The 22,295-nt window shown below is 64.2% G+C and overlaps 1 protein-coding gene across 2 annotated transcripts; it reads left to right on the plus strand.

The window, feature by feature from the left end:
• Positions 1 to 4,543: 4,543 nt before the first annotated feature.
• On the plus strand, positions 4,544 to 21,166 carry CPZ (carboxypeptidase Z). Of its 2 annotated transcripts, none has more exons than XM_053922892.1 (11): positions 4,544 to 4,661; positions 6,317 to 6,349; positions 7,218 to 7,592; positions 9,854 to 10,069; positions 12,206 to 12,402; positions 12,917 to 13,078; positions 13,460 to 13,618; positions 15,247 to 15,382; positions 16,917 to 17,056; positions 19,905 to 20,004; positions 20,680 to 21,166. In XM_053922892.1, the coding sequence occupies exons 1-11, from the start codon at positions 4,571 to 4,573 to the stop codon at positions 21,048 to 21,050; spliced, it is 1,980 nt and encodes a 659-aa protein (XP_053778867.1). In that variant the 5' UTR covers positions 4,544 to 4,570; the 3' UTR covers positions 21,051 to 21,166. The 2 variants fall into 2 exon arrangements, with proteins under 2 accessions (XP_053778867.1, XP_053778868.1); XM_053922893.1 differs by having other exon boundaries at positions 20,683 to 21,166.
• The last annotated feature ends 1,129 nt before the right edge of the window (positions 21,167 to 22,295 follow it).

The raw sequence follows: 22,295 nt of genomic DNA on the forward strand, positions 1-22,295 counted from the left end.
CTGCTGAGGCTGCACACGCACCAGCATCCTCCACGGCAGCTCTCAGGACTCGGAGTGTGACTTCTGCCGGCGGCAACACGCTGAGGGCCTCGCTGGGCCCCGCTGGAGCCCAGAGCACTCCCTGGGCCGTGGTGCGGCCACAGAGGTGTCACCTGGGCCCCCATGTGCCAGCGTGGGTGTGGGCAGAGGTAGGGGCCGCTGGGGCGGAGGAGGTGGCAGCTTGGTTTGGTGCCGGGTTCAGCTGCGTGGCTGCTGGGTGGCCCTAGGACGGTGTCTTTCCGTCTCTGAGCCTGTTTCCCCACTTCCTTTCTGCGGGTAAGGTGACCTTGTTTGCTCCAGGTCTGCTGGGGTGACCCAGGCTGTTCCAGCCCCATTCCTGGCCATGACCTCCCCCCTCCAGCATCGCGAGGTGCCGCTGGACTGGGAGTCTCTGGGAAGTGTGTCTCCGAGAAGCCTGGCTGTCGCTCCCTCTGCTCCATGGCCGGTCCTCATGGCACGTGGGCTGGGTGCTGGGGCCGCCTGCATCCCGTCGGCCTCATGGCGGTTCACTAAGAAGGACCAGAAAGAGAGGATGGACCCTGTTGCCCTCCCCCACGGCCACGCTGGGACTCTTGACCGTCCTGGGAAGACGAAGACAGTCACAGGTGCAGGCTGAGCCAGGTGTCCCAAGACAGCAGCCGGGAGGCTGGGGGCCGCCCTCCCCAACTCAGCCGCTCTGCTCCCCGTTTGGGTCACAGCACCGTCCTCGGTCTAGTGGTCGAGGGGGCCGCTACCATTGTTGCTACATGGGCCCCGGGGACAGGGTCTGCGGGGGGCACATATGTCGTGCCCCACAGTTCAAGGAGAGAGGGGTGTCAGCAGTCACAGGCCCTCCTATGGGCGAGCCGAGGGAGCTGGTGAGCAGAGGCATGACCGCTCACCCCTCAGCCCTGTTCACTACTGACATCCTCCACTGCAGCCCCGGCCGCCCCTCAGAGCAGGGAGGGCTGTGTGGTCGGGGCCCCTCGGGGTCCTGCAGGCACCCCCACACCGGCCCCTACCCAGGGTCCGGGGAGCGACAGCCCCCACACACGGCAGCCAGCATCTTCGGTGGCCAAGGCTTCAGTGACGGTTTATAGCCTGGGGAAGCCAGCCTGGCAAATCCTTTCCCACCAACGGGGTGCTGTCTGGCTGCTGTGGGCTGATTCTTCATAACTATTTTTTACTTATTTACTGTTTTAGAGAGGGGGGAGGGAGGAAGAGAGAGAGAGAAACATCAATGTGCAAGAGATGCATTGATTGGGTGCCTCTCACACGCCCCCTACTGGGGAGCCAGCCCGAAACCCAAGCATGTGTCCTGACTGGGAATAGAACCGGCAACCCTTTGGTTCACAGGCCAGTGCTCCATCCAGGGAGCCACCCAGCCAGGGCCAGGCTGATTCTTTAATGCCTCCCCTGGCAGGACATGGTGGAAGTGCTTCTAAGTCATAAGGTGCAATTCAAATAAAATAATTCCTTGTTGGGAATAACAACACGCGTGTGGTGGGGAACAATTTTTAGGAAGGCGAAACAAACCACCCAGGCAGGTCAGCGAGAGCGTGGTCCTGGCCCTGGGCCTGGGGCGCAGGTGTGAGGCTGGATGACGTGGACCTAGAGTTCCTGAGGCCTCCCCGCCCGCGGGCGCCCCAGTCCGCACAGGAGAGTGGGCCGCCCTTGTGCGGAAGCCAGAGCCAGGCTGCGGACCCTTCTCCGGGCTGGGAGAAGCAGCGGCCGAGTGGGCCCAGCCTCACCCCGTGGAAATCTGTTCTCACAGCCTCAATCCATCCGAGGGAGCTGTGTGCCCGCCGTTGGAGGTGGTGCCTGTTCCTCTCCCATCTGCCTTCTCTGAAACCCCCATGGAATTTTCTAGAAGACCACTCGGGCACAGCTGCCCCGGGGGAGTGCTGTCTGTTGTGCCTGTGCTGGGCATTCTAGAACACTCTCTGCCAGCGGATTGGCTCACTCACTGGGCTCTCTCCCTCCAGCCTGTGGTCTTTTTTTTTTTTTTTTTTTTTGCCTGTGGTCTTTTTAGTTTAAAAGATGCTTTTCATGTGAACTGAACTGAGCGTATTGCAAAACAGTCTGTGTCCCAAGGGCTTCGTGAACCAACACACATCTCACTCAGAGGGGACTCCGTTTCTCTGCGGGGCGGAAAATGCTGACTTCGCATCAGCCCGGAGCCGACCGTGGCGCTGCCAGGAAGGCGAGTCCCCTGCTCAGCTTCCAAGATGACCCAGACTAGACCTGCCGCCCCCACACCGCCCCTCCATGGGCAGGGAGGGCCCCCAGCTCACCCCCGCAAGCCTCCCACTCCCTCTGACCTGCCAGCACCACCCAGCACCGCCCCCTCTGAGTCTCGGAGGACCTGAGACCCCGAAGGGCAGGGAGCACTGGCCACCGTGGCTTCCTTGTCGGCCACTCCGGGCCAGGCTGCATTCCCACAAAACCTCTTCAGTGCCCAGCAGGGGCAGCGCCAGCCTGTGGTTGCAGGGCCCTTCGGAGGAATTAAATGTGGCTCTTGCCTCCCACAGCCAGCCCTCGTGGACTCAGGTTCCAACCCCTCTGCTGGGTCACCCGCTGCACCCTGACCTCGAAGCTGGCTTTGGGCTGCCCCGCCCCTTTTGCCCCATTACTCGGTGGGCTGGCTGGAGAGGGAAGGGATTCGGTGGGACAGGGAGGACCCACACACCTCTCGCCCTCAGGGAGGGAGGGCTACCCTCCTGGGCTGGCCCCTGACAAACCGTGGGTGTGTTGGCCCCCCGGGGAAGCAGCCCTGGGTGGGAGGCTGCTCCTCCCCACTCCCCCAGGAGGAAACAGGCCGGTCCTAGAGGGGGCCACCAAACTCTTCTCCCTGCGTCTTTCAAACCAACAGCGGCCAGCGCTGACCCCTTTTCATCAAATCTAAACCCACTAGCTTACAGTAGTGTCATTACTGTACACGCCACTGGGAAAGACAGACGGACCCGAAGAGGGGCTGTCACTGGGGGCGGACGGCCGGGCGGAAGGGCGGCAGGCTCAGAGCTGGACCCGTCTGGGGGAGGGGACGCGCCTGTCCCCACCGTGGCACACAGCCTCCCGGCGTGGGCCTGAAGCCTCGGACGGGGCAGTCACGGGCGCCGCCCAGAGAGACGGGCTGGCTGGAGCCCCGGGGCCCCCTGGGGGACGGGGCTGCCGTCCAGGTGGACAGAGGGCAGCGAGGAGCCGTGGGCGCCAGGCTCCTGAGGTGCTGAGGTGGCAGCTGGAGGCAATGAGGCGGGGCCGCTGAGGGATCGAAGCCTGTCCCTGTGTTGCCTGCATGGCACGGTGGTCACCGTCACCCCAGCCTCTGGGCTAAGTGGCTCGTCCAGAGTCCCCGGGCCGAGTGCCATCTGGCTCCGGGGTCCTGCCTCCCGCTGCCTGGAACAGCTGGTGAGGGAAGCCCATGAAGGCACGTGGCTCCTAGAGGCTGTGGGGCCGCTGTGACGCCCTGGGCCATGGGCCGTGGTGCCTGGCCAGTGCTGTCCCCAGGGCCCAGGGCTCAGGGCGTGAGCTTGCAGATGCGGAGCTGTGAGAGGTGGCCGGCAGGCAGATGTGTGCACATCTGGATGGCAGTCGTCACCTGTCCAGCTCCATGGAGGGGGCGTCACAGGCTTCGGCTGAACCCCAGAGTGGCCCTGGGAGGAGGGAGGGGGCTCTGGGCAGACAGGCTGGGGTCCCCCTTTCCCTTACCACGGGGCCAAGTGTTCTGGGCCTCCCTCCGGTGGCTCTGGTGACGCAGGTATGGGCACGGGGGAGGGGAGGCGCGTGAGAAGGGGCCCTCCCCCTCCCCCAGGAGTGGGCAGGTCACTGTGGAGGCAGGGGTGTCTGTGTGGGCTCTCTGGGCCCCTCCACATTGCCTCCCCTAGTCTGGGGGGAGGACGGCGGGAGAAAGGGAGACTCACTCCAGTGAGCCCCCTACCCCCGCTGGGCCAGCCATTGTCCCCTTAGTGCCCTGAGCCCTGGCCGGCCGGCACATTTCTCTGAGGACGTGGGGCCCAGCCCACGAAGGGCCCTGCTGGGGCCACACCAGGAGGGGCTGCTCCCGAGGGTGCACACTGAGGCCAGGTCCAGAGGGGCAAGTCGCCTACAGGGGAGCCACCCACCCTTCTAGGGCCCTAATGTCCCCACAAGCCCTTCTGGCTCTGGACAGGGTGGGGAGATGGGGCGCTCCCTCGACCCTCTCACGGGACAAGGACCAGAGCTGGGTGGCTTGGCCTGGCTCACAGTCAGCCGGGGTCGCTGGCCCCAGTCCTGGCTGGGAACGAGGATTTTTAGTCAGGCTCAGACGGGGATTTGGAGGTCAGCTCCCAGTGCCCTCAGGTGGGAGACGGAAATGGCCCCAGGGGAGTGCCTACCCCTGGGGGCGGAACAATCCTCGGAGAGGCTGCTCTGATCGGTCCTCCGCCCCCTCCTCCCTGCTTGGATCTGGCGCCTCGCTGTAACCCGACTCCGCTCCTGGGGGGCGGGAGCCGAGTGCGCTTAGCCCCGGTCAGGCTCCAGTGCCACATCACGGAGCTGCCGCCCGCCGCCCACCATGCTGCTGCGGCTGCCGCTGCTGCTCCGAGCCGCGCTGGCCGCTGCCGCCGCTGCCTGGCCCGGATGCAAGCCCACTGGGGACCCTGCGGGTAAGGTGGTCTGGACCGCAGGCCCTGGGGAGAACGGGGGCGCCCGGGATGGGAACACCCTCTCCCCCGCGTGGCCCACGGCCCCGGATAACATCCCCAAGTGGCGCCCCGTGGTGTTGGACTGGTGGCCTGCCCGGCACGGGGCACCGGCTCTCTGAGCACCTCCAGGCTGGGATCCCAGGGCGGAGCGCACAAGCAGCTGGGGCAGTGAGGGACGCCGGGTCCAGATGTGGGGTCCTTCTCCGGTCAGGGCACAGCGGCGGTGGGGCTCCCTGCAGGGGGGGCCCAGGAGCAGGGAGCCGGGATCTTGCAGGGGCAGGCCGTCCGAGGTCTGTGCTCCCAGGAAGGGGCGGCCTCTGAGAACAGCAAACTCTGGACCCCTCCCTCCGAACTCGGCCGTGATGTGGCCGACAACAACGTCTCAGGAAGTGGGCTCGGAGGGCTGGGAGGGGGCGCTGTCCCCTGGCAAGGAGTGCTGGGAAGGGGTGGGGGCTTCTGGAAGGCAGGGACCCAGGGACCCTCCAAGTTGTGCGTCTGCCTGCCTGGTCTCACCTGAAAGTGTGGGCCGTGCGGGAGTTTGGGGTCCTGGCCACACCTCCCTCCCTGCAGCAGGCCCTCAGTTTCCCTCAAGTTAAAAGGTGAGGTTGCATGGAGCCCTCTGCCTCAGGGTCTTTATCAGCAGCAGACATCTTTGCCCCCAGAGGGCGGAGTGCCCTGGCGTCAGGGTCCCAGGGTGTCAGGTTCAGAACCTCCCCAGGGCCAGGGGTGGTGGGTACCTGAGAACTTGCTGCACCTGCCAGCGTTCCCCCACAGGTGTGCAAGTGCGTGTGTGGTGGCCTTGTCCCTCGCCCTCCTTTCTGCAGAGAGGCCCAGGCCAGGCACACGCACACGCAGGTGTGCACGCGGGATGCAGACAGAACTCGCACCGGGTCGTGGGCGGACCCTCCCTGGGACCTCTGAAACCCCAGGAAACGTCTAGAATCCCAGGCTGTCGGGGTCCTCCTCCTCTGGGAAGCTCTCTGTCCTGCCTTCCCAGGGGGCAGTGCCCCCTCCCTGGACGCGGGCAGCGCCAGCCACCCCTCCTCACGCTCCTCTTTGGCATCGGTGTCTCTTTCCAGAACAAACCCTCCCCAGACCCATCTTCCCTCTAAGTGTGGACTGCGGAAGCTGACCATCTCCTCCCTCCAAGCTGCAGACGGGCAGGGCTGAGGCTGCGCAGCTCGCACCCGGGTGGCTCTGTCCAAGGACTGTCTCTTTTCCCCACCTCCTATGCCCCGGGGCTCGGAGCCAGCTAGACCCTCCCCTCCCCTCCCTTCCTCTGTGTCCCTCCAGGTCTTCACGGGGAGCCTGGGGGCTGAGGACACTTTCATGCCCCTAGGGGCAGGTCTGGGTTCAAATTCTGACTCCGCCACTGTGCTGTGTGGCCTTGGGTAGATGGCATGCCCTCTCTGACCTCACTCAGGCTTCTGTGTGAGAGGAGGCTCTGGACAGGCCAGCCCGAACAGGCTCCATCCCTCGGCTGGAGAAACGCTGACACCTTGTGGGCAAGAGATGTAACAGCGACCGGCGCCTCTGAGACGCTGGCCTGGCCCCACCACAGACGGGATTTTGCATTTTCTCAGAGCTGCACCCCTAACGCCGCTGTCTCTTTGCAGGTGGCTGCCACCGGCCATCGGCCGCAGACAGTGGTACGTAGTGTGACAAATAACTCGTGGCTCAGTAATCGAGTCCAAACTGCTTCTTCAGCAACTGGAAGTGAGACAAGACCACAAGTGTGGGCCATGGAGGCCGGCCACCAGGCCCAGCTCCTGCGCAACCGTCCCTTCCCCGTCCCCCTGCTCCTCCGCCCCCTCGCTGCCCTCTGAGCTGGGCTGCACACAATGGGTCCAGCCTTGAAGTGCCGACCCTGAGACTCGCCGGCCGTCCCACTCTGTGTCCTGGGCTCAGCCCCCCCACCGCCAGCTGAGCCGGGGAAGGGGGTAGCACCGCCCCCTCGGTCAATTCCGTCCTCAGTAAACCGGGGAAGGGGGTGCTGACCTCACGGGTGGGTCAGAAGGTCACGTGGCTCAGAAGCAGACATGTCTTCAAGGCTCCTGTGGCCAGATCGGGCATCTGCTGTCTTCCCAGTGGAAGGACCAGGCTTGTTTTTTTAAAGCAGGAAAATGTTTTCCCGATAGAGAAGTCAAGGACATGCCCTAAAGTGGCAATCCCCCCACCCTGGCGAGACTGGCTCCCTGCTCCCATTTCACAGACACCGAGGCCGAGACCCTGAGCGGCTGGCAGGCCCACCCACCAGGGAGCCGCTGAGCCCAGTCCGAGCGGAGCCTTCTCCGCTCCTCCCTCCGTCCCACTTCCTCTGAAGCAGCCCTTGTCCCAGTCCCTCCCTGGCCAGACTGCAGTGGTGGTGGTGCACCTCTCCCTGTGGGCCCCGGCCCTGGGTGGGTCTGCTTGGGCACAGTGACCCCTCAGGGAGCCTCTGACAGACAACCCTGTGGGTCCTCTGGGGTCCCTGTGGGAGGGCCTGACCCGGTGCCCCCCCCCCCCCCCCCCGGCCAGCCACCTGTGTGGACCTGCAGCTCAGCACCTGCCGGGATGCGGCCTACAGCCAGACGGCCTTCCCCACCCTGCTGGAGCACCGGACCCGGGAGGCGGTGGAGTCCAGCTCCGAGTACATCCTGCTGAGCGTCCTGCACCACCTGCTGGAGGGCCAGTGCAACCCGGACCTGCGGCTGCTGGGCTGCGCCGTGCTGGCGCCAAGGTGCGAGGGCGGCTGGGCGCGCAGGCCCTGCCGGCGTGTCTGCCAGGCCCTGCGGGAGGCCTGCCAGCCTGCCTTCGACGCCATCGACATGGCCTGGCCCTACTTCCTGGACTGCAGCCGCTACTTCGCGGGCGAGGAGGAAGGCTGCCACGACCCGCTGGAGAAGCTGAGAGGTACACGGGGCGGCGGGCGCCCTGGGGCCGTGGTGCTGTCCAGGCAGCCCAGGAGGACCGCCGAGTCAGAGCGGGCCAAGTGCTCCAGCCCGGCGGGTGCAGAGGCCGAGAGCAAGCGCTAGCGGGAGCGCAGGTGCGGAAAGAGCACAGCTGTCTAGGCGGCCAGCGGCCTTGACCGCAGCCCCCTGCAGAGTGCTGCGTTTCCCCAGCTGGCCCTGGGCTGGCGCAGGCAGGGCACCTGAAAGTTCGCAGGTAAGATACCGCCCAGCAGCCAGACCCACAGAACAGGGGTCTGCGGGGCCCAGTGGGCTCCAAGCAGCTGCGAGAGGGACTGCAGAGCGATGGGCTCCGGTTCCTCGTGTGGACAAACCAGCAGAGGTGGAGTGGGCATCCCTGGGCAGTGGTAAAGAAGTCCTGGAGGGCTTCTCAGCAGTGGTGCTCGGGGGGGGGGGTGGCAAAGCCCTGCATGGAGCTGGGCCAAAAGCCTCCCCAACCCTTTAACCACAGGCCTGCTGGGCCCCCTGCTGGGCCTCCCAGAGCAGGTCAGGAGAGGGTCCGTGGGTGCCCACCCTCCCAGCACAGAGCCATCCCTGGTGGTCGGCTCACAGGTTCCTGCCCTGGTGACCATCCTTTTTGTGCTGTCCCAGGCAGATGCCACTGGTCACACGTAGCCCTGAGCTTGGAATGTGGCTAGTGTGACCGAGGGTCTGACTTTTTATTTGATTTGATTTGATTCTAATAAATTTAAGCTTAAGTATAAACAGGCACGTACAGCCAGTGTGTGACGCTGGATGGTGCAGGAGGACGTCAGCCTCTGGCCTCTTGTGCACTCACGTCACCAGGCAAACGGCAAGGTTACGCGACCTGGGGCCGAGTGCCACACATGGGGTCTCATTTGCACCCCACAGCAGCCCTGAGTGTCCGCCACACCCCGCTGTGCAGACAGCAGAGGGGCGCTGGGTGGGCAGACGGCGGGGCGGGGCAGAGGGGGGTGACCAGGCTATGAGATGGAGTGAGCCGTCCAGGCCCCAAACGCCGCCAAGCAGCTGCTTCAAGCAGTCTCGTGCTGGGATGTCAAGGATGGCAGGGGGCACAGCTGAGTCTCAGCTGGCCTCCAGAGAGCCCGGATTCCCGTTCCGCCACTCCCTGGCTGTGTGGGGCCCCATGTTCTCCAGGGGCCTCTGCACAGAGGCAGTGGGTCTGGCCCCAGGGCAGCACTTTGCATGTGCAGAGGCTGGAGATGGGCAGGAGGCGGTGGGGTGGGGTGGGGACCCGAGCGAGGAAGCCAGGCTCTTTGTGGGCCAGGCCGGCCCGCCCTGGGAAAGCCCACAGACTTGGACTGGAAGAGATTATTTTGGGCAACTACGCCACCAAATTGCCAGTTCCGTCTGCTTTCTTCCTCCTCGAGACCGTTTTGCGTACACGTAAAACCACAGGGCAAGTGGGACACTGGGGGAAAATTAACTGTTAGCGCTCCCCAGGGACCAGCCTGCAGGGGCCTTTGAGGGTCAGGCAGAGATTCCCGGGACAGGGCCGAGGCGGGCAGGGTGCCAGGGCCGCCCGCTGGGTGTGAGCTCCAGTGTGAGGTGGGAAAGCCAGCTGGCTGTGGTTCCCCGGCCTGGGAGCCCAGGAATTTCTCCTAAGGGAACTTGTAGAAGTGTAGTATGTGGAAAGAGACCCTTCTTCCCCCCACCCCCTTGCCTGCCCTGCCCTGTGGCCTGGCAGCAAACACCTGCCATCCTCAGGTAGTGGAGTGTGCGCTGGACGGAGCCTTTCAGAGCTGTTGCCACTGACCCAGGGCGTTGACACTTGCCCACCTGGACGCTGAGTAAATGGGGCAGATAGGGAACTGCCCCCCAACTGGGTCACAGCAGGTGTCCCGGGAAACACAGTCAGGAGACCACACGCCAAACAGCAGTTTTCTTTGGGTGGAGGGTCCCGCAGGTCCGTCTCTTCCTCCACGTGCTGCTGTTCTGCATTTAAAAATTTCCCAAGTAGCTGCGCACTGTTCCCATTCACAAGAACGGTGGGAACCCTGCTGCTTCAGACACCTGTTGGGTGCTGCTGTTAGCTGTGGGCATCGAGTGTCATAGAGGGGTTTTTAGTTTAGAACACGACCGCTGGACAGAGCACGTTGGGGGTTGGGGTGTGAGGGTGCTGCCGCGGTCAGGGCCCTGGAGGTGCTGGGCGGGGAGCAGCCGACGTAGGGGAGTGGGCCGCAGGCACCCCAGGCTGACCCCGGCACCCCGCCCCTCCCGCAGGAGGCCTGGACGTGGAGGACGCGCCACCCCCCTCGGGCCTGCCCTCGACCTTCATTGACTTCACCCACCATTCCTACGCCCAGATGGTGCGCGTCCTCAAGCGGACGGCGGCCCGCTGCTCCCACGTGGCCAGAACCTACAGCATCGGGCGCAGCTTCGACGGCAAGGACCTGCTGGTCATAGAGCTCTCCGCACGCCCCGGCCAGCACGAGCTGAGTAAGCTGCTGTGGCAGTCGGGCGCCCAGGAGGGCCCCAGGCACCAGCCCTCTCTGGGAAAGGAGGCCGAGCCTGCTTGGCCTCGGGGTGCACCAGCTGGGGGCGAGGACTCTAATCAAAGCCCCCGATGTTTGGGGTACAGGGCGGGGGCCGAGGCTCCAGGGCTCTGCTCGGTGTGTGCTGTTGCACAGCCACATCCCAACGGCCACGTGGCCCCACTGGGCGACATCCCTGGGAGTCAAGGGGCCGTGGGAAGGAGGGCACAGCCCCGGAATGGGGACTGCGGGCCAGGGAGCAGCGGAGTCAGGGGTGCACAGCGCAGCGGGCCCTGGGCCCTGGATCTTCTCCTGGGAAAGCGTGCCGTCTCTGGGTGCAGTGCCCGGCGCCCGGGCCCGGGCAGGTGTGGGTGGCGCCCAGCCCGGCCCCTTTAGGCTGCACGGTGAACGTGGTATCCTGTGATGCGTGATGTGTGAAGAGAGCCCTTGTTCCATTTAAAAACCACATCCGTTGTAATGCATGTCAGGCTTCACGGTCCTGGTTTGGGGTGAGGAGAAGCCGCACGGGAACCCCCACTTTACTGTCCCCGTAGAGCGTCCTTCTTCCAGGGCAAAGTCAGACCTCACTGCGGTCACAGCTCACTGCCTGTTGTGATCGAGGAAGGGCCGCTCAGGCCAGGGGTGCTGGGGAAAATGGCACGGGATTTCAGGGGCAGGCTGAGGACAAGGCAGGGCCCGGAGTCAGGGCTGGGGTCTGGCTCAAGAATGCAGGACGTTCCCACAAAGACTCCGCCCCCAGGCAGCCTGCCTCGTGTAGAGGTGGCAACGAACCCCCTCCCGGGCATTGAGAGCGTCCGGGCACGGCCCTAGTCCAGGCCTCTTTAGGGGATGGTGAGTGAGGACCCTGGTCCTCTCCCGGCCTTACCCCTCAGCGCGTCTGTCCCCGTGACCTTGTGAGTCCACCAGGATCCCTAGAAGCCGACTGTCTTCAACCCCGGGTCCTTATGAGCTGCTGGAAAATACACTCTTCCCAGTGAAGCAGCCCCGTCCCCTTTGCTGGGCTGGACACCCTCAGTCCGGTCCCCATCCTCCTGGCTTGGGCAGCACGGGCAGGGGTCAGAGGTCATGCAGCCCCTCAGCCTCCAAGTCCTGCCCCGCCTCCTGCTCCTCCACCTGTGGACGCTCCTGGCGGCAGACAGGCTCTGCCACGTTCGGATGGGGGGCAGTTCTGGAGCATGTGGCCGAGGGACACTCCCTGTGCAGAGCGCCCAGGACTGTGGCTGCTGTGGAAGACCCAGGGTCCTTCACATCCGCCGAATCTGGGGGGTGAGGGTTTGCCCCCACAGCTGCAAGTTCTTGGGCCACACACAGTCAGGAAGGGAGACACCTTCTTTCAGATGAGTAATGTGAGGATCAGACAGGAGAAGGGACTTGTCTGAGGTTCCACACACAGCTAGTGAGGCTGCCAGGCTCTTGGTCTACTTTCTCCCAGAATTCATCCGTCCCCCCCACCCACCCATCACCCACCACCCACCCACCCACCCACCCATCCTCCCATCCATCCACCCATCTATCCACCCACCTACCCACCACCCATCCACTCACCCACCCACCACCCATCCACCCACCCATCCATCCATTCACCCACCCACCCACCCACCACCCATCCATCCACCCATCCACTCATCCACCCACTATCCACCCATCCATCCACCCACCTACCACCCTCATTCTCCCTCCTTCCCTCCCTCTCCCTTCCTTCTTTCTTTGCTTGCTTCCTTGCTTCCTTCCTGTCTTCCTTTGTCCGATCTTCCCATTCATTTATTCGTTCGTTGGCCGTCTGCCTCTCCGTCTAAGCAGTAGTGTATACCTTCTCACATACACTGAAGCGTGGCCGTCAGCGATACCATACATCACTAATTAATATCCCTGATCCGTCGTGCTGCTCTTTAGGGCTAAATGTAACGAATGAGCTCAGCCAAAGCAGCGACCTCAATGACACCTCATTAGCCACGGAGATACTGGGGCCAACACAAATGACTAGGTCCCAGAACATCGGGCGGCCCGCCAAGGGGGCCCTCAGGCTGAGAAGAGCCTGGGGATCTGAGACCACCCCCAGGTCACTGTGTCTCCCCCCCAGTGGAGCCCGAGGTGAAGCTCATTGGCAACATCCATGGCAACGAGGTGGCGGGCCGGGAGATGCTCCTGTACCTGGCCCAGTACCTGTGCTCCGAGTACCTGCTGGGCAGTCCCCGCATCCAGCGCCTGCTCAACACCACCCGCATCCACCTGCTGCCCTCCATGAACCCCGACGGCTATGAGGTGGCGGCTGCCGAGGTGAGCGCCCCCAGGCAGCCTGGTGAGGGCTGCGCCTCCAACACCCACTCACTCACTCGTTCACTAGCAGCCAGGGAGGGCCCTGGTGCGCCCCCTCCTGGGGGACGGGAGTCCTGCTTGGGCAGAGGGGGGCAGGGGCAGGTGCTTCTGCGGTGTGTCACAGAGGCAGTGCACACTTAGGGAAGACGGAGGGTGAGAAGGAGGTCGAGAGAGGGCGAGTGCGCTGGCTGGAGGTTGGAAGCTCCTGCCCCGCAGGGGGCGGGGAACAGTGTGTGACAGTTGGGGGTCACTCCGGTCAGGGCCAGGCCCGGAGGTTGGAGGGCCAGCAAGGAAGCCAGGCGGGAGGGGCCGGAGAGATGGCAGAGGAGGCGAAGGAGGGACATGCTCCCAAGTTCATCATGGACAGCCAGAGAGAAACCACGCCCCGGCTGGCTCTCAGGCCCGCTCTCCAGCCGCCCTCTGGAAGGACCAGCGCCCGCGTGCTGACCCCAGCTGGGCGTGGCCCGTGTTTCAGGGTGCCGGCTACAATGGGTGGACGAGCGGAAGGCAAAACGCGCAGAACCTGGACCTGAACCGCAATTTCCCCGACCTGACCTCTGAGTTCTACCGCCTGGCCTCGTCCCGCGGCACGCGCACTGACCACATTGCCATCCCTCAGCATTACTGGTGGGGTAAGGTAGGAGCCGCCCCCGCCCAGCTACACACCCACCCGAGGGTCTCACTCGTTCGGGTACCCTCAGGTGTGGTCCCTCCCCAGGACACCAGAGCCTGGTGGTTTAAGCCTCACCCTCAGAGGACAGCCCCTCACTGAGTGTTGGTGGCTTTCAGGGAGCATGTATTGAAAGCACCCAGAGCCTGGCAGGTGCTCAGGGTCAGGTGCCCAGGAGGGCTGCCTGGAGGAGGTGACATCCCTAAGAGGTAGGAGGACTGGCGGGCAGGAGGACCAGCATGGACGAGAGCCCTTTAGTACCTGAACCCAGGCCTACAGGTTGGGCAGTGGCCTGGGGTGGCCAGTGGTGGCGCCCTGTCCTGAGGACGGCCTGCTCCGCCCTGGCAGGTGGCCCCAGAGACGAAGGCCATAATGAAGTGGATGCGGGCTGTCCCCTTCGTGCTCTCGGCCAGCCTGCACGGGGGAGACCTGGTGGTGTCCTACCCCTTCGACTTCTCCCAGCACCCCCACGAGGAGAAGATGTTCTCCCCCACGCCTGACGAGAAGGTGAGAAGTGGGTGCGCGGCCGGGCGGGCGTGCGGTGGGTGCAGGGGATGGTGTGATGGTGCCTTGGAGTTGGCCTTGCGTGGATCCTGCTCTGGCCCAGAGTCACTGAACCATTAGGAGGCTTCCAGGCCCCCCCGGCCCCCGCCTTCAGGAAGCCTTCCAGCCCAAGTGGGAGCAGCCCCTCTCTCCTCTGGCTGCACCCCACCTTGCATGAATGTCCCTGTCTGGGGGCGTCAGGTGAGGACTGGCCACCTGCCCTCCCACCAGGCCACCTAGTGTCTCCTGGCCAAGGGGAGGGCGATTCTGGGAGACACCAGCAGAGGGCAGTGCTGCAGCGCGCGTGACAGCCTCCAGGCCAGGGCCCTGGGAGCAGCTGCAGAGGGGCCTGGCAGGAATCCCCGAGGCAAGGCCCTTCTCTCCAGGCTTCACTGTCCCTCCCTGGACCTGCCTGCGGTGACCACAGGGCCCTCCCGAGCCCACTCTCCATTGAAGCTGCCTGAGCCCTGGCCCCTGGCCTCTAGCTCCTCTGGGTCCCTCCCGGGCCTGGGACAGCAGCTCGGGCGGACTGGTCGGGACGGGTGGGAGTGGATCCCTGTGTGCTATTCTGTGGGTGGAAACCTGAGGTGAGTGGGGCGAGGTGATGGGGCGGCCGCCTGCCTTCACTCCCTGACCCACCTGTGTGCCTGCTGGCTCAGCCCCTCTCTCCCATGCTCCTCACTCCTCGACCTCAGGCCTCGGGCCAGCAGGGCTACCAGGTTCTAGGTTCTGTGCTCGGTAAGTGCCCCCGGGTGGTTGCGTGGTCTCCCCGTGGCTGTCGGAGTGCCGGGTCTGCAGCTGGGTGAGGCCTGTGTCCCCCGGGGCGGCGGGAGCCCCTGGCTCCGGGCTCAGCATCTCTGAATCTCAGGGGCACGTACGCGAAGATGTTCCCGGGGGGGTGTTCACCTCGAAGAGTCCCCACAGAGTCAGAAAACCGGTGTCTTCCTCACCAGCCATCAGTCGGCAATCGATTCTCCCGAGCCCTGTAGCCTGTGATGGTCTCTGTGGAAACCGGGGTCCCGGCAGAGGCGCCGGGGGGCAGGGCCGCTGATGCGGGGCTGGCCAGCATGTCCCAAGTCACCCCAAACTCCCATGGCACCCAGTGGGTGAGGGCCAGCACCTCAGGGCAGCATTCAAGGGCGCCAGGCTGGCTGTGGCCCCCCGCCCCTGATCCCCACCGTCTGTCCCGCACACCTGCCTGCTCGGCAGGAAATTCCACTCCTGAGCTGGGCTCCAGCTCCGTGCTGCCCCCAAACCTCCGACACCTAGCCCACAGCCCAGTGGGAAGGAGCTCAGTTTGTCCCGGGTCTCAGGGGGGCAGGAGCCGGGCAGGCTGGTCTTCTCCAAGGTCTGGGTCCCAGTTTTTCCTACCTTGCCCACCCCCTCCCGGCTCCGAGGTACACCCACGTGTCTACCCCAGGTGCTCTGAGCTTGGCCCCCCCACTGCCGGGCCTCTGCACCTGTTGTACCCATGCGTGGGTGCTGTTCCTCTCCATTACCTGTGTTGCAGGTGTCCACTGAGGAGGCCCCTCCACTGCACCCAGCTCAGAGGGCAGAGTGCAGGGCACCCCACCTTCCGGTCTCCTTTCCAGATGTTCAGGTTGCTGGCCAGAGCCTACGCTGATGTCCACCCCATGATGATGGACAGGTCGGAGAACCGGTGTGGGGGCAACTTCCTGAAGAGCGGCAGCATCATCAACGGTGCCGACTGGTACAGCTTCACCGGAGGTGAGGCAGGCCCTGGGGGGTTAGGGGAGGATGGGGCCTGGCAGGGGGAGGGGCCTGGCAGAGGAAATGGTGGGGGAGCTGGCGCTTCCTGTAGCAGCTTTTTCTGGGAGCTGCAGAGATACACCAGGGCTGGGAGACACGCTCACGGCAGGGGAGGTTGGAGGTGGGGACATCGGTGGGCTTTAGTCCTTGTTGCTGGTGACAGACAGGACCTGGGACTCCCTGCTTCCGGTTCTGGTTAGTGACCACTGCATTTCGGGACTCCACTCCGTCCAGTTCTGTTTTGCCCCTGAGGGTTCCCGAGGGCTGCCCCATGGAATCCAGGATCCCCAGTTAAACTCGAACTTTCGAGAAATGCTGATGACTTTTGCAGTGTTGGATAAGTGTGTCCCCAATGCTGCTGGGGACATATTTCTACTCAAACGTTATTCATTGTTTCTCCAAAATTCAACTTGAACGGCACGCCTGATTTTTGTTTGCTGAAGCTGCTCTGGGTGCTGGGTGAGGACCAGCCCAGAGCCCTGCGTGACCTGGGGCTCCCCTGGGCTGGGCCCCCGCTTCTGCCTCAGCACTCTGCCTGCCGGCCGGCATGCCCACAAAACAGTCCCTGTTCGTGCTGTTTGGCAGATGCGGAAATGAGCTCAGGGCACAGCACTGGCTCGGGGCCACCGCACAGGCGGCAGGGCTGGGGTTCACAGCGAGCCTGTCCTCCCCCGCTCCTGTGTGGGCAGAGGGGCCGGCCCCTGTTCTGAAGCCAGGTCGCCCCTGCTCAGTGACTCTCCCATGCTGCCCTCCCTGGGGGCAGAGCGGCGTCCCCTTCCCCTTCCCCTGAACGCAGCCCCCGGCTTCTCTGACACCCAGCCTCGATCTTGACCCTGTTGCCAGGTCTCCCAGGGAAAGCATGGGCCCGGGCCGGAGTGCTGGGTGTGTGGCTGCACTGTGGGCTGAATGCTAAGTCAGTAACAGCAGCCCTGGGCCCCGCACTCCGAGGTGGCCCTGACTTACTAAGGGGGGTCCCAGATGCCCCGGGCACAAGGCTGCCCCATCGGGGCCAGAGTTGGGCCACAGCTTTGCTGACCAGAAAACCCCAAAGGCAGGTGGGCGGAAGCGGGTGGGGCAGCGGCCAGTCTGAGTTGTCGGGGAGCCTCTCTCTGCCACTTTAGTTGGCCTCTGTCCAGCCTGCGAGGCCGTGTCCCCCCTGACATGGAAGGGACAGGACCTTCCTCCCTAGGCTGCTCTCGGGGCCGTCCAGGTAAATGGACAAGATTACCTGCGGGGCCTAGGCCGGGGGAGGGCCCTCAGCTCGGCCACACACTCAGCGGCTGTGCTGGAGGGCAGCTCGGCCCCCCCCCCCCCCCGCCACGGGGCGGCTGACCTGGGGCCCACACCGCCTTGATTCGCAGTGCAGCTAGCCCCCTGCCCCCGTGGGGCCCAACCCCTGCGCCGAAGTCCGCTTACCTCTGGAGCCGGCACCCATGACATTGGGGGGCGGCGCCGCTGTGGCCACGCTCAGCTGCCCCTCCCGGTGCCGCAGGCATGTCCGACTTCAACTACCTGCACAGCAACTGCTTTGAGGTCACGGTGGAGCTGGGCTGCGTGAAGTTCCCCCCTGAGGAGGCCCTCTACACGCTCTGGCAGCACAACAAGGAGCCGCTCTTGAACTTCATGGAGATGGTGAGCCGGTGGCCTCGCTCTGGGCAGGCTGGGGCCTGGGGGCGGGGCGCTGCGTGGTGGGCTCTGTGCCCACGCGTGCAGACGTACTCCACTCCCCAGTCCAGCACCTGTTTGTTTACCACCAAAACCTCACCGGCTCCCCCCGCCACCCCCCCGTCGTGCCCTGAGGGGGTGACCACCAGGGGGCATAAGCCACAGTCTCAGAGCCTGAGGGGGCACAATTGACCAAGGAGAGAGTCAGGGGCAGGGGCCGCCCAGGGGAAACACCTGACCCAGCCCCAGAGGTCTGGGGGCTTCCTGGAGGAGGCAGTACCTGGGCTGTGTCTTGAAGGACTGAGGGAAAGGAGATGGGATGGGGAGAGATCGGGCAGGGGCCGGGGGCGAGGGTCCCGGAGGCTGGAGGATGTGGTGGGCACTGGGCAGGGTGAGGCCTGGGTGATCGCGGTGGGCAGCAGGGTGTCTGTGTGGTCCGGGCCTTGGGCACGTCTGTCCCTCGGACAGGATGCCACAGGCTGGTGGGGCAGGGGGTGGGGTGCCTGCTGAGGTCATCCAGAAATAGCTGAGTGGCAGTGAGCACGGGCCTCGCCTCAGAGAATGTCTGTAACAACCCTCTCTGGACAACCCTCGCAAGTCTTGGGTGACCGAGCAGGGGCCAGATGTGCAGCCGGCCACCTCTCCCAGCCCTGCTGCCTGCTGTGTCCCCAGCGGGGCTCTGGGTAAGGTAACCGCACGAGAGGAGCGCAGGGAGCGCAGGAGGAGCGCAGGGGCTCTGCTACGTTTTTTCCAAACATTAAAAAAAACCACACAGTGCATATCGGCACCACACCCCGGCGAGAAGCAGGCTCTGGGAGAGAAAGCAGGTCGACCAGGGCAGCAGCCAGGGGGCGGTGAGCGCACAGTGCTTTGCACTGGACGCCCCACACATACGGCATCGAACCCTGACCGCTGTCCCAGGCGGCAGGCGGTTGCCACACTTCACGGACGGAGGGGCGGGTGCCAGCCTGACTCACTGGGCCATGCTCAGCTCCAGTTCCTGGCTCTCGGCGGCTGAGTCACAGCCAGAGCCACGGACGGGGGCGGTGGGGCCTGTCTGTCCATTGTCCCCCAGCCGCTGCGCAGCACTCGAACTCGGACCTGCCCCCCCAAACCCCAGGTCTATCCACAGCCTCCCTCCTTCAGGGAAGATCAGGAACCTTCCTCCGGGCGAGAGCCAGGCCCAGCCTCCCGGTCAGCAGCTTTAGCAACAGGGGATAAGCCCAGACCGCCACCGGGCGGGCGTCATTAGTGTGCTTCCTGGCTGTGCCGGCGGCCTCTGGCCTCGCAGGCCGGCCATCACTCAATCACAGCTCGGGGCCAGACCCCGCACTCACTTCATTTTACGGCCGTCTGTGGAAAATGGGTTTTAAGGAGCCTTAAATGGAGCTGGGATTGCTCTGAGGATATTATATGTGAAGTCTTGGGATATGAAGATTTAATAGTGAGCGAGATTCTGCGGAAGGCTGGGCAGCATGCGCCGGGCGTGGCTGCCTCCGAGGCCGACCCCTCAGGAGAGCCTGGCCCGGCCTGGCGATAAGGATCGAGCCTGTCATGGCCCATTGAGGCCCTTTTCACAGTGATGCTGACCAGGCCTTGGGTGGGCGTCTCCATCCCCCCACCCCCGTAGGGGGCTGGCGCTCACCATCTCTCCTTCCCTGCCAGAGAGCTCCCTGTCCTGGTTCTGCAGGGAGACGACCCCTCCTCCCGAGAGCGAGGATGGAGTAAAATCCAGCCAGGGCACGCCGACATTAAACGAGACCCTACTACGTGTCTGACCCCTGCCCTCAGGTGGGGGGAGGAGGGCGCTCAGTGACATCACCGTGAGGTCAGGTCTGGGAGAGTGGACGACGGGACTGTGAGACCCCAGAGGAGGCCCCTGATGTGACCAGTCATCAGGGAAGGCTTCCTGGAGGAAGAGGGGTGTGAGCTGTGTGTCAAAGGGTAGAGGCATTGGCCAGGGATCAGGGTGCATTCAGCGGGTGGTGCAGCGAGCGTCCTGGGAGAAACCAGCCTCACTGTGCTGGGCCCCCTCCCACCCAGTCGCCCGGCCCCACCCGACGTGACCTGTGGACCCACGTTGTTCCCAGCCGGTGAAGCAGCGGTGGTCCAGCTTTTGCTGACTTTCTCAGCAGAGGCCTGAGCAGGCTGAGGCAGTTCTGGGAGGAGCTTCGCTTTGGGGAAGGCAAGCGCCCGTCCAGCCCCAGCAGGCTCACACTCGGCCAGGTGCAGGAGCGGGTGGCGCAGGTCCCCAGTTACTGTGCAGCTTTATTCCGCAGCAGCACCCCAGCAGGCCACGTGACCCCACTTTCCAGGTGGGGCCACCACTCTGAGGACTCGAGGTAGCCTGCGCATGGTCAGAGAGCAGGTCAGGGCCACAGCCGGGGCCAACGCCAGGGACCAAACCCCTGCCCGCGTCCTCCTGGTGGCCCGTGCTGCCTTCGGGACCTGGACTGAGAGAGGAGCCAGCTCGGCTCTGAGCCCGAAGGCGGGGATTTCGGCCCTCAGGTTGGAAGCGTCTCCTGCCCACTGCCTGCTGTCCAGGAGCTGTCGGCAGCCAGACCCTCCAGCGGGTCCGTGGGTTGTCTGCAAACCCGCAACGGGGCTGGCCGCCCCGAGACAGGCTCACAGTCACCCTCATTTCACAGATGAGGAAACTGAGGCCTAGGGAGGGGAGGGATGTACTCAAGGCAGTGAGGGGTGGGCTCGGCCACCCGGAGTCCCCAGGCTCCGCAGAGAGATGGCTGAGGACTGGCGGGGTGTCAGTGCGGGTTCTCTGCACCTCATATGCACATCCCCTCTCTGGTCCCTTCAGGTCCACCGGGGCATCAAAGGGGTGGTGATGGACAAGTTTGGCAAGCCGGTCAAAAACGCCCGCATTTCCGTCAAGGGGATCCGCCACGACATCACCACAGGTGAGGGCCTTTCTGGGCTGAGATCCAGCCCCCGGCTCCCACGAGCGCTTACAAAAGCCCCACGCCATTCGAGTGACACAGATCATCCTCCACCCGCCTGGCTGGTGAAGGTGGGCGGGAACCTGGGTCTGTGTCTCCTGCAGCTTGTGGGCCCGGGAGACCGTGCTCAGGCCCAGGGAGAGGGGATGGGGACTCCAGGTTTGTCAAGAAATACCTGTGCCAGGAGAAGCCACCTTCTCAAAAATCACAGGAGGGAGCTGCCTGCGGCCCACGAGCCCCTGTGTTCACATCCCCAAGTTTACGTCCCACAGGTAAAGGGGCCTGCCCCTTGTGGGCTCCTGGCGCCTGTGGGCATTTCACGGCTGATTCGAACATTTCAGTACATGGTGATATGCGTTGCCTGGTCCAGGCAGGGCGGGGCAGCCAACTGTGTGGGCTGGGGATGGAGGTGGGGAATGGCCTGGGAAGGCTTCAGAGAGGAGGTGGTGCCTAAGCAGGGCTTTGAGGGATGAGTAGGAGTTTAATAGAGGGAGGAGCTAGGAAGGACGTTCCAGGTCATGACAGAGGCCAGTGTAAGTTTGGGGCCTGTCTGTCCTGCAGGCCAGTGGCTCGTCACCCATCGCTCCAGGCTGGCTCTGGGCCCAGGGCTAGGAGTCACTTAACTCTACTTGTCAGCAGCCCCAGACGGCGACTACTGGAGACTGCTGCCCCCAGGGTCCCACATCGTCATCGCGCAAGCTCCTGGCTACTCCAAGGTCATCAAGAAAGTCACCATCCCCACCCGGATGAAGAGGGCCGGCCGCGTGGACTTTATTCTGCAGCCTCTGGGGACCGGACCCAAGAAATTCCTTCAGGGCCCTCGGAGAAGCGGGCCCGGGTTCCGAGAAACGCCAGCAGGTGCCAGCCCACACGGGGAGCCGGAGGAGCTGGGCAGGGAGCCCCTTGGGGCACGGAGGCAGCCCGGCACTGGCGGGAGCAAGCCCTGGTGGTGGTCCTACTTCACGTCGCTGAGCTCGGACAAGCCGCGCTGGCTGCTCAAGTACTAGGGGCCTCCGGCCACGTGCAACATGGAGACCCTGCTGCCTCTGGCCCGGGCTCCTGGCTCTTGATTTCGTCTCCACAGACAACCCATAAGCCGTTCCCTTTCTATTAAAGTGTTTTTATTCACCTCCTATCGTGATGGGAGGCTGTGTGGGGGGCACTTGCAGGGGGTGGAGTGGGACCCTGGTGGCCAGTCATGGGGCTGCCACTCAAAATCCCGGGTGCGTGTGTGGCCCCCAAAACAAGGGGGTCCTCTGCGTCACAGATGGGAGATGGAGGCTCGCCCAGGGTCACCCATGGAGAGGGGGTGCAGGGCCGAGCAGGAGCCGAGCCTCTGGGTCCTGTTGCTGAAGGCTGCATGTCTGGGAGCATGTGGATGTGGGATGCAAAGGTGAAAGGTCAGGTGCCTGGCTGGGAGGAGCGGCAGTGGGCAGCAGGTGACCCCCTCGGGGTCAAGGCCTTGAGGGCCTGAGAGCTAGCAGGGACTTCAAGCCCCGTACCTTCACCCGAGGGTCATGCTTAGAGGCGCCAGGCTCCCGAGCTCCTGAGTCCAAGGGGACGGGCCTCCCAGCCCCTGGGAGGCGAGGTGCATCTCCGTTCCTGGAGCGGGGGCGGGGGGCAACCCTGCCAGTGGACTAGAAGCAGGTTTTCTTGTGAGGGGGGGATGCAGGTAAGTCCACGGTGATGGTTCTGATTCAAATCCGGAATCACATCCACCCCTTTCCTGCCCTGAGAACGCGGTTTTCAGCGACGCCGGGAAGGGCAGAATTACTGTTTCTCATAACTGCTTCTCTGCGTGATTGATGACACACACACATTTCGGGGGGACGGTGGGTGCCAGCAGCGGCATCCACAGGGTGATGGCCGAGAACTGGTCAAGATTTTTCTTCTGTTTCTTTTTCCTGGGATACAACCCATTAAGGATATAAAGTCAAATGATTCACTTTTGCTAATCCGGGCAGCCGAGCACACCCAGCTTCGAGGGCAGCAAAGCACCCCCGCCAGGCCCACAGGCAGGGGCTGCAGCTGGGGAGGGCCATGGGCGGGACAGAGGGGGCTGCTGAGGCCACAGGCCTGCTGGGGACGGGCCAGCGCTGGAAAGACACGACGAGAAGACACCGAGATTCGAGGAGGCGTGAAAAACATTTGAACTGAACACCAGGATTCGTAAACCGAAACCCGTGTCGGCTGAGTCGGAGCCCATGGGCTCTGATGTGGTGTCGCTGGGGAGACGCAGCGAGGGAGTCCGG

The sequence above is a fragment of the Desmodus rotundus genome, chromosome 4 (assembly GCF_022682495.2).
Source record: "Desmodus rotundus isolate HL8 chromosome 4, HLdesRot8A.1, whole genome shotgun sequence".
Classification (NCBI taxonomy): domain Eukaryota; kingdom Metazoa; phylum Chordata; class Mammalia; order Chiroptera; family Phyllostomidae; genus Desmodus; species Desmodus rotundus.

Excerpts from the sequence above, each read along its gene's own strand:
- CPZ (XM_053922892.1), top strand. The coding sequence starts at position 4,571 with ATGCTGCTGCGGCTGCCGCTGCTGCTCCGAGCCGCGCTGGCCGCTGCC. Across the intron at positions 4,662-6,316 it reads GCCCACTGGGGACCCTGCGG|GTGGCTGCCACCGGCCATCG; the intron begins GTAAGGTGGTCT and ends GTCTCTTTGCAG. Across the intron at positions 17,057-19,904 it reads TCTTGAACTTCATGGAGATG|GTCCACCGGGGCATCAAAGG; the intron begins GTGAGCCGGTGG and ends TGGTCCCTTCAG.